We start from the raw sequence: 12,263 nt of genomic DNA, 5'->3' as shown, positions 1-12,263 counted from the left end.
AGTATCCAGTACTCATCATCGGCAAAGGAGGGTTTGGACCTGCTGCTTTGTCCTACCCTTAAGGTGCCCTCTGCAAGGCCCCAGTACCTTCTGCCCTCTGCTAGGCCGCAGCCTGGGGCTTTCCAGGCCAGAGCTCCCCAGCTCCTTAGCCTGTCCCCAGCCCAGCTTCACCCTAGGTACCTTGTCTCCTAAGCAGCCAGGCCCATCTCTCTCTATCGCCAGAGAGAGACTGTCTGGGCTCCTGGCTTCCCTGCCTTTTATAAGGCCCTGCTCCTCAGTTTGGGGCGTGGCCCCCAGCTGCAGCCACTTCCCTAATCAGCTCAGCTTGAGAGCAGCCGCTCTCAAGCCCTGCCAAGCTGTTTTCTAACCCCTTAAAACCCCGGAGCAGGGGTCCACCCTGCTACACAGTGAATACTGGCACTATTTTTCACAGGCAGTGATGATTTTGGCTGAGGGTCACAAAGGCACAGCGAACCCAGCTATGACTGGTGTCCTGAAGCTGCCCAAACCTGTGTGCCACTATCCTGTTTGCTGCGATGGTGCCAGCCGAACTCTTTGTGGAGTGGTGTGGGAAAGCATATTACCACAGAGGAAGAAACAAGGCTGCCATCTCTAGAAACATTTGCGACTGTCATCAAGATCTCTCAGGAGGATAAAAGGGACATGCCTGGTCACATAAACAAAGTTCTCTATATGGGCCCCCTGCCTAACCCAACAGGGCAATGAAAAGTAGATGCCAACTCCACCTATGTTCTACCTCTGCCCAAGCACAGGACACCAAATCGATGTGGGTTGTGTAATAGGTCTGCCATAATACTGTTCAAGAGTTGCTTTTGAATTTACTTGCTGACCTTTCAATTTCTCACAATATACCCACAAAGCAATGAAAAGTCCATGCCTTTGTCTTGTGCACTTGGCGATGGGCCTGCTGCCATCTTTAAATGGTTGGAGGTGGGGGCAGGCGGGTAGGAAGGAATAGCAAATAAAATATTGTAAGGAAACATGCATGTACGCACTTACTGAGCTCCCTTATCCTTCATCAGTGGGTTCATCCACGTTCACCTTTTGGAACTGGCTAGACTCCTCCTTTCAAACAGGTCCTGGCTTCTGGTATGGTTGGAGTCCCCTGCCATATCTTCCTCCTCTTCCTCCTACTCTTTCCCTTTGCTATTCATGGCAGAGTGCTCCATCTTTGGCTCCTCCAAAGTATCCACCATTGTCTGTGGGGTACTGGTGAGATCACTGCCATGGATGACATGCAGTTCTCTGTAAAAGCAGCCAGTCTGCGAGGCAGCACCAGATTTCTTGTTTCCCTCCCTCACCTTGTGCTATCTCTGCTAAAGTTCCTTTGCTTTCAGGCAGCACTGCAGCTGATCCCTGTTGTACCCCTGTGCCAGCATGTCCCACTCAGTCTGCTCGTAGATTAGGGTTGCCAACTTTCTAATTGCACAAAACTGAACACTCTTGCCCTCCAATGACACCAGGGTCCTTGAAAAGACGTGGGTCCAGGAGCAGAAGAGGTGATGGGCGGAGCACCACCAGAGCAGGGCATACTGGCTACCAGAGCTAATTCCAGTATCAGCCACAGGGAGGCGCAGGGGTGGTGAGTGGATCCTGTCCAACTGAGAAGGAACCTATCTTCAGAGGAACAAAACAGAAAGCTCAGGAAACATACTTGATGGGCGCCTTTTTGGTATGAAGCAACAGTAAAACATCATTAGTTTCTAAAAATTAAAGATGATAATTTTCTAATACAAAAGGTATTGCACCAAACACAAGGCAACTCTATTCTGGACATCTATTGTGATGGATCAAGGTTAATTAATTCCTGGAATGGAAGATAGTGGTTACCTATGGACCAGTGTTCATGACATGATTACATTCACCATGATTACATTCAACATTCAAACAGAGGACAGTCCCAACCAGTAATTATATAAAGGCTAATTTCCCAAAGCTAAGGAAAATTATGAGTTAAATTCATCAGGCGAGAACAAAATAGGTAGAAAAATGGGAATTCTTTCAGAGCAGTTTATTAGATGGCCCAAAAGCAAAGATTCCACAATCAGAAAGAGGAGAACTCTGGCTAAAAGCCCATGCTGGTTCAGTGACAAAATAAAGGCAGCACTTAGGAAAACAAAGGAAAGAGGGGGAAAGAGAGAGCAATCAATATAGATTAAAAGTTATGAAGTGCAGAAAAGCAATAAGGGAAGCTAAAGACGTGAGGGAAAAATCCATGGCTGGCAGATTTAAGCACAATAGGGAGGATATTTTAAAGTACATCAGGAACAAAAGAAACCTTAGCAATGGGATAGTCCCATTACTAGACAAAGATAATAATGATGCAGAAATGACAGAAGAGTTGAATAAAGATTTGTGTTCTACATTTGGAAAGAAGCAGAATGATTTCATATCATATGAGGATGATGAAGTACTTCCAAGTCCTTTAGTTACTAAGGAGGAGGTTAGACAACATCTACTAAGGATAAATATTTTTAAATCAGGAGATCTGGATAATTTGTATCTAAGAGACCTGAAAGAGTTAGCTGAGGAGATCTCTGGCCCACTGATTTAATTTATAATAAATCTTGCAGTACAGAAGACTGGAAGAGTTCTAATGCGGCAATCTTCAGAAAGGGCAAGAGGATTGACCCAGGCTGTTCAGCCAGACATCAGTCCTGGGCAAAATAATGGAAAAGCTGATATGAGATTCAACTGATAAAGAATTAAAGGATGGGAATAGAGTTAATGCCAGTCAACATGATTTCATGGTGTCTTTTCATCATTTCACACAGATTAAGGCCAGAAGGGGCCGTACGTTATCTAGACTGACCTGGTGCCTTTCACAGGCCATTAAATCTCCCCCACATACCCCTATATTAAGCCCAAAGATTTCAGTTAGATCAAAACCATTCAGCCCTCAGGAAACTATCCAGTGGTTGTCATGACCTAACTCCTGGTTTCCCCGGGATGAGTGAGTGGAGAATCAAGCCACAAGTCTCAGGCCCAGAGCGGCTCCAGGAGCATCCAATAGGGGCCACTGCAACAACCTCCCCTAGGAGCAAACATTGTTGCAGGGGGGCTGCGCTGCCTCCCCTCTGCAATGGGCTGTGACAAGCCAAGGAGGGCAGCCTCTGTTAGCAGCCTCGCTAATGGCACCACAGGGGTTGTGGTGAGCCCTGTGGGGCCAGGACTGTCCCAGCCGGGTGTGGACGCTAAGGGGAGGCTGGGCTGGCAGCTGCTTGTGGGCTCCTGGCTGGGCACGGCCTGGGAGAGCTCCGGGCAGCTCGGTCTCCATGGGAACCGAGGGCAGCTGCCCCCCACTGCCCCTGCCCGGCCTCGCCAGGCCCCGATCCTCAGAGCAAGGCAGCCCGTCGGGGGGAGCAAGGGGAGCATGGCCTGGTGAGGGGAGGACGAGGTCACAAGGGGCATCTGACCCCCACTGTGTGTTTCAGGGTGAAGGGTCCTGGTGGGTGTTTGGGGGCTGGGGTGAGGAGATGTTGTGTGGCCCCTGAGATGGTCACAGCCTGAGATCCGCTGGTTCCCAGCCCACCCCCCACTGTCCCCATCTCTCTCTGAGGAGCCCCTGTGCCAGGTCGTTCAGGGTTCAGCTCCTGCCACTTAAGAAGCCAAACAGGGAGAAAATGTCGAAACAGGCAAAAATCAAACCTGCCCCAGTGGCTGATGGGGGAGCCAGGCCAGGGGCAGCCCCGGAGGGGGAAGCTGGGCTGGAGGCTCCCAAGAAAGGGGAGGCCAGCCAAGAACCCTCAAAGAGTGGAGAACCCAGGCAGGAGGCCCCCAAGAAGGAAGAAGCCAGGGAGGAGGCCCCCAAGAAGGTAGAGGTCAGCCCAGAGTCCCCCAAGAAGGGAGAAGCCAGGCAGGAGATGCCCCAGGAGGGAGGAGCCAGCCAAGAGGCCCCCAAGAAGCCAGTCTTCCCCTTTGGCAGTAAGTATGTGAAGAGCAAGGGGATTTTACATCACAGCAGCAACTCCCATGGGCAACCTAATAGGCCTGGTCTACACTAGAAAATTCAGTCAGCTTAACTATGTCACACAGGGATGTAAAAAAACCCCCACCTCTGAGTGGCGTAGTTAAGCCGATCTAACCCCCAGTGTAGACAGCACTAGGTTGATGGAAGAATTCTTCTCTTGACCTAGCTACCACCTGTCAGGAAGGTGGATTAACTACAGCAATGGGAGAGCCCGTCCGCTGGAGTAGGTAGCGTCTACACTGAAGCGCTACAGCGGGGCAGCGACATTTCAAGTGTCGACAAGCCCTCAGGCTGCTGAGGGCTTGGAGGTTTGTCCAGGGCATCCTCGAGTATTAGGCACCAAATGTAATTTGTATGCGTGGTGATGAGGCCTGTCAAAGTCCCCTAGTGAAGCCTGGGGGGGGCTCCGAAGCACAGAAAGAAGCAGGGATGCAGAGGCGGGGTGTTCTTTTACTGTCCACGTGATTTGTGGCATAGCAACGGAGTCTCCATGTTTCTCTAGAAATTGTCCCTCATTGAGCAGAAAAAGGGCCTGTAACCAGGGGAGGAATGGAACCTGCTGCCCTAGGATCTCCTGGCTTTATTACCCATATGCACACCCTGGCCACCAGATCCTGCCCATTGTCCCCAGTGTCACAGTTTAACGTAGAGATTCCTCTCAGCCCTCTGATGGTGGCTTGCTGGCCTGAGTGCAATAAACTGAGGGAGACTCACTCCTGGTTCCAGTGGGGCAGTCTGCCCTCATCCCCGAGAACAGCATTAGAATTGGTACTAACTGGCCCCCTCGGTGGAGAGGCCATGGATTGAGTGGACCATGGAGAATTAACAGCCCTTTCTGTACGGGGAGGCTGACCCAAACTGGAAGGCCACACCTTTGGATAAAGAAAGGATGCCATCTCCAGGGTTGGCCCAAGCAATATTGAAGGCCCTGATAAAACCCTTAACCAGCTTCCAGAGCCATTGGAATGCAATCTCCCTTCCCCAGCCTGCCCCCCTTACTTCTCCCAGACGGAGGAGGGAATTCAATGTGGAGCAGCTCATCCATCACATTGGCGAGTGAGCAGGAAACACCCTGATGCAGTGGTAGGGTCCCCTAGCCTGGGAGAACCCTGGCTGGAGTTTTGGTAGCATTGGCTAAACTGGCCCTGATGTCTACATGTGGAGATACCAGAGCTTATGGAGCATCCCACAAGCGGGGTGTGTTTTTGAAGGGAGTTTTCAGCCCTGGTTGATAAGTTCTGGTTTTGGGAGCTTGATTCTGCCCTGTGAATCAGGCTCAGAGTCTCAGGAGAGGGGCTTGACTCTTGTCTTCCCCTTTCCTTTCCACTAGAAGTTCCTTTTGGGCCTCAGCACTGGCGGCTGGTGACGTTGATTCTGGGGGTCTGTAGCGTGGTCTTGCTCATCGTACTGCTGGGCTTGATTGGCAAGTGTGAGTATCTGCTGAATAGCCTGATTTAACCAGGAGGACATTATTTAAGGGGGGAGGGATAGCTCAGTGGTTTGAGCATTGGCCTGCTAAACTTAAAGTTGTGAGCTCAATACTTGAGGGGGCCACTTAGGGGTCTGGGGCAAAAAATCAGTACTTGGTCCTGCTAGCGAAGGCAGGGGGCTGGACTCAATGACCTTCCAGTCCTAGGAGATAGGTGTATCTCCAATTATTATTTCATGTGTCCCCCATGCTGGCTCTGGCACCCTACTCCCTAGTGGCTGCCCTGTGCCACCGCCCCAGGAAAAGGGGGTGCCCTACTAGCTGTGGAGCAGTAATCTGGGGACCTCCTGAGGATTGTTGTGGGAGGATGATGTGCATCTCTCCATTCCAGATCACCCAGTGCTCCCACAGCCCTACCAGTGCCCTTTCCTGCATAGGTTCTCAGACTGTCAGACAGCCCTCTGCAGGGTCTCAGGAAATGCTGCTGCCAATTGGGCTGCTCCCCATTTCTCATGGGTGCAGGAGCTCCATATATAAAGGGTGAGACATGATCAGTCCCCTGTAATGACTTCTCCAATTCCATTGGCATCCATTCCCCTTTCCATCTCTCTAGCTCTTCATTGCCCTAACACAGGCAGATGGCTAATACGGGTTTGAGAAACACACTTTCCTTCCTTTCTGGGCTTTGCAAGCACCCAGAAGAATGTGAAATGTTCAAAGGCATATCTTGCGGCATCACTGTCAAAGTGTAAAGGACAAAGATTTCACTCAAATGACCCACACCCATGCTGCATTGTTAGTTTCACAGGCACCATTTAGCATTTATCTGTCCCTGTGTATTTCAGATTTGCATATTTCGGAAACAACAAGGAGAAAGATGGCGACGCTACACAGACAGACCCAGAAGCTTAAGGATTCAGTGAAGAAGCAGGCAGGAGGCAAAGGTGAGGGATGATCTGAGGGTGGGGGTGCCCCCTTTAACAAAACGACCAAATACAGATGGGGGCCTAGTGACCTGGGGTGGGATCTATCCCAGCATGTAATCAGCCAGCCTGGGATGTGTTCTGCTGGTAAATAACCTACAGACACCACGCAAGACACTGTAGCACATCCAAGCCCTCCAGAAAGGGAGAAATCCACCAGCTGTGTTTTGTCTTCCAAGGCAGCAGATGCGACTTGTGTCTGGACACCTGGGTGCAGCGTGGTGACGCCTGCTACCTTTTCTCCAATATGAGTGCAAAGTGGCCAGAGTGTGTAGAACATTGTAAGAAGCAGGGCTCCAAACTCGTTAAGATGGACTCTCAAGGAGAACTGGTAAAACTATGTTTTTTAGTCTCTCCCCCCTACTAATATTTGACCTAATGGTTTAATACATTGATATCAGTAGGCTGAGGGATTGGTTGGCTCACGCTAGAGGGGTGTGATTGTCTGCCTGCTTAGCTGAGGTTTTCTAGTGCAGTGGCACACATACTCCTGGGGGTACACAAAGGCGCACCAGGGTGTACATCAACTCATCTAGATATTTGCCTAGGTTTACAACAGGCTATGTAAAAAGCACTAGCGAAGTCAGTGCAAACTACAATTTAATGCGGACAATGACTTGTTTATACTGCTCAATATACTATACACTGCAATGTAAGTGCAATATTTATATTCCAATTGATTTATATTTCTATGGTAAAAATGAGAAAGTCAGCCGTTTGTCAGGAATAGTCTGTTGAGACACTTTAGTATTTTCATGTCTGATTTTGTAAGGAAGTAATTTTTAAGTGAGGTGAAACTTGGGGTCTGCAAGACAAATCAGACTCCTGAAAGGGGAACAGTCATCTGGAAAGGTCAAGAGCCATTGTTCTAGGGCACCGTCATTGTCAAGTCCATTCATGATGAGACATACTATTCATCTGGGTCCTGGAAATCATGGGAGAGTGGCTGGCTTAGAAAGTCCCTGCGCTCCAGGTCAGGGTTTGGAGCAGGAAGGAAAGGGTTAATCAGCAGGCTCATGAAACAGCTGGAGGCCGTTAGCCTCCCAGGAAGCCTGCCTGGAGCACATAAGAGGAAGCGCAAGCTAGCAGCCAGGGGATAGGTTTGGCTGAGCAAAGCTACCCTTTAGGCTATGGAGGATAGATCATCAAGCTGATCAGGGAGGCAACCCCCATGCTCTGGATGTCCCTAAGCCTCTGACTGCATGAGAGGGGATGGGTTGCTCAATAAACCCTCTTTGTTTAAAGGCTGTTTGCTTTGACATGCATTATTTGCACCCTGGTTAAAGGCTTTACCTCCTCTTGGCTCTGATGTGGAGATGGCTTCAAGGGTGGGTGGGTGTTTGCAGCTCTGTTTGTAGCCTTTAGTCCCACTTTGGATTTAGGTGGTGAATGTGCGGCAGCCCCTGTCTTGAGGTGGCTGACACAGTGGGGATCGAACCGCAGACCTCTAAAGCTAAAAACTGGCACTGCTACAGCTGGAGCTGGAGCTAAACTCCCTCCCTCATACTAGCATTGTCCCCTGTAGCTTCAGACCCCTATTGAGTGCACCCAGCTCTCATCACACCCAACTTCTGGGTTGTTCCCATCTATCCTGTCGAGTCCCCACTGCCTAGCTCTGGCAAATCTGCCGGCACCCAATGCACTCCAAAACAAGGAAGCTATGTATTCCTCCCTTATTTCTGTTGTTATATGCTGAAACGCGAGCCTTGGGATTCCTTATGCCCAGGGAATTGTTAACCCCCCTGACCTGAGTGGATGTTCACAGTCAGGATCCCCCAGAGGAAGCAGGGTTTGATGGTGTGTGTGTTTATCCTTGTACAGGCATTCCTCAAACGGGAGACGCGTAAATTGTATCGTGTCGAGTTCAGGTACCGCCGGCACTACAGTTACTGGATTGGCCTGACCTACAAAGCCAGCCTCAAGAAGTGGGTCTGGCTGGATGGGTCACCATTCACGTTGGATCTGTAAGTGTCCCCTCCTCACTCGAGCGAGAATTAACCAAGAGCTCCAAGTTGTAGCCTGATTTGGGGAGGGTTAGTAGGGACAGTGGAATTTATCCACTTAATTTAGTTTTATTTAATAATTAATTTTCTAATTAATTAATAATGTTAATAATAATTGATAGATATTAATAATATGGGTATGGCTCGCCAATATGGGTGATCAGAAGATAAAGTTCGTCTTGAATCAGGCTTCACAGAATTTATACAAGGAGATTGGGGTATGTCTGACAGGAAATTACACTGAGACAGAAATAGTCAATAAAGACCTTTTATTTAAAATCAATGAAACAAGAAGTAAATGTAAAATGTTAAAAACAGTTTGAGATTACAAAGTTACAAAATATCACAGTTCTAAATAGCAATAGCACTAGAGTGAATTTTCACACCTTTGATAGAGGAAGTTTAGTTATGAGTTAAACCCTTTTTTAAACTAGATGTTTTAAAGTAAAACAGAAATAAGACTTAGTTCATACTTACAGCTGTGAAAAGACTTAATACTACGGCTTAGTATTGACAGCTTTCGTAGGAGAAAGAGGCTTCTAAGTAGGTTGAGACGACAAGAATAGAAAGATGTATCGCCCATCTAATGGAGGATTGTCACCCTTTTTATAGGGAGAAATCCTTCCTCCTATGCCCAAATTTGTCTTTCCCCCATGGAAAGGTGAGGGTACCTGTTTTCATAGGTTGACCTTTTATGTGCGTATGGATGACAGCTATCTACGTATCTTGTGGTGTACGTGTTAGATTTGTGGGCAGAAATACCCCACTCTTCACCCTATTTAGGTGAAAGGTTAGCAGACATTCAAAAATCCCTAGACAATTTGCGTAGGTTTGTATCCTATTATTACTTTTCTGAGTAAGGGTCTTAAAGGTTGCTTTCAGCGTCACAGAGGAAATAGGCCAGGATGTCTGGCCTAGAAGCTTCTAGGTATCTTGCATTACAGCTATTGCAAATTTCTATTAATCTATGCAGCCTACACATTTTTATCAAAAAGATATTTTATACAGACCAACAGATTAATCCTCAGGGCTACAAAGTGGGACGAACAACAACTGCCCCTCAATGCAATGTATGCAATTACAGGTTGTGGATCAGTGCCCCTCTATGACCAAGCTCTCTCCCCTCCTGGCTTTAATCCCAGGAACAGTGACAGCATTTAAAAGGGCAAAGAAACATCGGGCTAGACTGTGACTGGGGCTACGGGCCCACACAGCTGTCTGACATGGGCTGCCTGGGCCTTGGCTCCAGACACACGGACTAGTGGGCAACTCCCCTGCTTCCTCCCTCCCTGGCACATGTGGGTGGCAAATGGGCCAAACCTTGCACTACCTGCCACTCATTGTCCAAAGCTGCTGAGCCAGCATGGTGGGCTGGGCATGGGGCAGCAGAAAATGGCACTCACGTGCATACCTCCTTGGTCACAGAAGACATGGGAGGATCTGTGCCTCAGTATCCCCTCTGAGTCACAATGCCTCCTGGGGTGGTGCAGTTTACACACTCCTCCTTGCTCCAGGCTGGCTGAAAGGCCCAATCTGACTCACAAACATTATTGGCTCAACTGTGTTTCCTGGTGATTTTGTTTATCTGTTCCTTGAGATTCAATCTAATGGCAATTAGAGATGCACAGCCCAGCTCATCTGTCCTCCTGTGGGTCAGCATAACACTGTTCCATGCAGTGTATTCTCCATTGTGCCACCCTGTTAGGAAGTGTTCTCTAATATCCAGCCTAAATTGCTTAGTATCATCCCAATAGCTTCCTGGGTCACCCTAAGCAATTCCACTCCATTCAAACCAAACAGCGTTATTGGGAATACAAGCTGTACAAGTGCTGCCAAAGTGTCAAGGGGACAGATCTCCTGCAGCTCTCAGATGCAGGTACAACGTGTTATAGGTAACCACCAACTTTCCTTGAAGATAGCTGTAGGAAACAGTTATGCTCCTTTATAGCAGTCCACCCAGGAATGAGAACTATGTGGGTGGACGGCTTTGCTGGGAATTGTTTTGGGAAAAGGTGGGCGAAGGGAAGCTCACAGATGCTCACAGAAACAGAGGAAAGCTCCAGACCCAGCCTGGGTGGGGTGTGGCCCTGAGAGAAGCCTGGAGAAAGGGCTGTTGGGGAAGGTGCTGGCTGAAAGAGCCTTGGAGCTGTCAGCAAAAACTGTCTCCTGTTGTTTGGATCCTCCTGTGTTCAGAGAAACGGGGCTTTGTACAGTCTTTCTACATAAACAAAATTGCATAGAAGAAATATGTGACTCCATCACCAATTTCTCCAGCCCAACTGGAACAACCTATTAGACCCCAATTTTTTGCCTAGCCACTTGGGTCTAAAGGGTTGGCACTGGTGTTAAAAGTGGGATCCAGTGTCCAAGGAGAAAAACTGTGAGTTGCCATTCCTCTCGACCAAAGCTGGAGCAAAGAATGGAAATGCTCGCAAACCTTGAAGCTGGCTAACAGAAGTTAAAACAAGACCTAGAACAGGAGCTGGAGACATCACACCAGGAATTTAAAGAAAAGGGGCAAGAAACCAATGAAGCATCTGCCCCGGTTAGGACCTCACAGTGGGCTCAGGGCTCTGGCCGTTTGTCAAGCTAGCAGACAAAGGCAGAAGAAACTGCAAGTTAAAACTAGACCAATTCAAACGGGAAAGAATGTGCACATTTTTCCCAGTGAAAGCACTGGAACAACTGATTTGACTTACAGCAGCAGAGGAGCTGGCTCAATACCTAAAGCTGCGGTTGGTTTTCTTTCTTTAGCGTGAAGCTGACAAACATGTTAGAGCTGCTCACTTCCAAACCGCACAGGGGCACGCCCACCTGCACACAGGTGAAGTGTCCAAAGGTGTTATAAGGGGTGTGTCCCTTGGGGGTGGCAGGGTGGGGCGCTGCATGGGCACAGAGAGGAGTAGGGTAGCAGTGAGGTAAGTGGGAAGCTGGGATTGTAAAATCCTTTGTGACTAGACCCTGCTGAAATTTGGTGTTTCTTTCCCAGGTCTTCTGTGGGAGCCCAAGCTGCTTACGATGCAAATGACGCTTGTGTGTTTTTTATACAAGGAATGTCCCATGCTAAGGGTTGTGCCACAAAACACTATTGTCTCTGCAAGAAGACCAAGTGAGCAAGGTCGCTTCTGATGAAATTGGTAATGATTTCTCATGTCCTGGAGAACTAAACTGGATTCTCTGCTCTGATGGCCCTTTTATTCCAGAGAAATGCAATTAAATTATTTGTAAATACAATAAATAAAAGTTTCTTAACCTTAAAGTAGGTGCAGTGTGTGTGTTCTTGCATATTTCCCTCTGTTCCTTTCCTTCAACTCTTTTCCATCACTTACTCCCATCTTCATACCACTGTCATTTATCAATGTTGATAAATGCAAAGTGATGCACATTGGAAAATATAATCCCAACTATACATATAAAATGATGGGGTCTAAATTAGCTGTTACCACTCAAAAAAGAGATCTTGGGGTCATTGTGAATAGTTCTCAGAAAACATCCACTCAATGTGCAGCAGCAGTCAGAAAAGCATGCTGGAAATCATTACATATATGGAGCTATATTTATTTCATAGAACTGTAAGGGACCCTGAAAGGTCATTGAGCCCAGCCCCCTGCTTTGACTGGCAGGACCAAATACTGGTTGTGCCTCAGATCCCTAAGTAGCCCCCTCAAAGATTGAACTTACAGTCCTGAGTGTAGTAGGCCAATGCTCAAACCACTGAGCTATCCCTCCCCCTGTTAAATGGGAATAAATAATAGACAGAAAATATCATATTGCCTCTATATAACTCCATGATATGCCCACATGTTGAATAGTGTGTGCAGACGTGGTCACCCCATCTCAAAAAGATATATTGGAAT

General features: G+C 48.1%; 2 protein-coding genes across 2 annotated transcripts; both read left to right on the top strand.

The window, feature by feature from the left end:
- Positions 1-3,422: 3,422 nt before the first annotated feature.
- LOC123343409 (skin secretory protein xP2-like) lies at positions 3,423-5,449 on the top strand. The gene is made up of 2 exons (XM_044978530.1): positions 3,423-3,945; positions 5,322-5,449. Exons 1-2 carry the CDS (start codon positions 3,645-3,647, stop codon positions 5,447-5,449), a joined length of 429 nt encoding a protein of 142 aa, XP_044834465.1. The 5' UTR covers positions 3,423-3,644.
- An 822-nt stretch (positions 5,450-6,271) lies between these two features.
- On the top strand, positions 6,272-11,592 carry LOC123372625 (C-type lectin domain family 1 member A-like). Its single transcript, XM_045020860.1, has 4 exons — positions 6,272-6,364; positions 6,583-6,734; positions 8,225-8,367; positions 11,396-11,592. The coding sequence occupies exons 1-4, from the start codon at positions 6,298-6,300 to the stop codon at positions 11,517-11,519; spliced, it is 486 nt and encodes a 161-aa protein (XP_044876795.1). The 5' UTR covers positions 6,272-6,297; the 3' UTR covers positions 11,520-11,592.
- Positions 11,593-12,263: the final 671 nt, after the last annotated feature.

The sequence above is a fragment of the Mauremys mutica genome, chromosome 1 (genome assembly GCF_020497125.1).
Source record: "Mauremys mutica isolate MM-2020 ecotype Southern chromosome 1, ASM2049712v1, whole genome shotgun sequence".
NCBI lineage: Eukaryota > Metazoa > Chordata > Testudines > Geoemydidae > Mauremys > Mauremys mutica.
The sequence above is the reverse complement of the archived record's forward strand: the minus strand, read 5'-3'. Positions and strand labels throughout refer to the sequence as shown.

Bases quoted from the DNA above. Each gene is read 5' to 3' on its own strand.
- LOC123343409 (XM_044978530.1), top strand. From the start codon at position 3,645: ATGTCGAAACAGGCAAAAATCAAACCTGCCCCAGTGGCTGATGGGGGA. The intron at 3,946-5,321 runs GTAAGTATGTGA...CCTTTCCACTAG, and splicing joins GCCAGTCTTCCCCTTTGGCA to AAGTTCCTTTTGGGCCTCAG.
- LOC123372625 (XM_045020860.1), top strand. From the start codon at position 6,298: ATGGCGACGCTACACAGACAGACCCAGAAGCTTAAGGATTCAGTGAAG. The intron at 6,365-6,582 runs GTGAGGGATGAT...TTGTCTTCCAAG, and splicing joins GAAGCAGGCAGGAGGCAAAG to GCAGCAGATGCGACTTGTGT. The intron at 6,735-8,224 runs GTAAAACTATGT...ATCCTTGTACAG, and splicing joins TGGACTCTCAAGGAGAACTG to GCATTCCTCAAACGGGAGAC.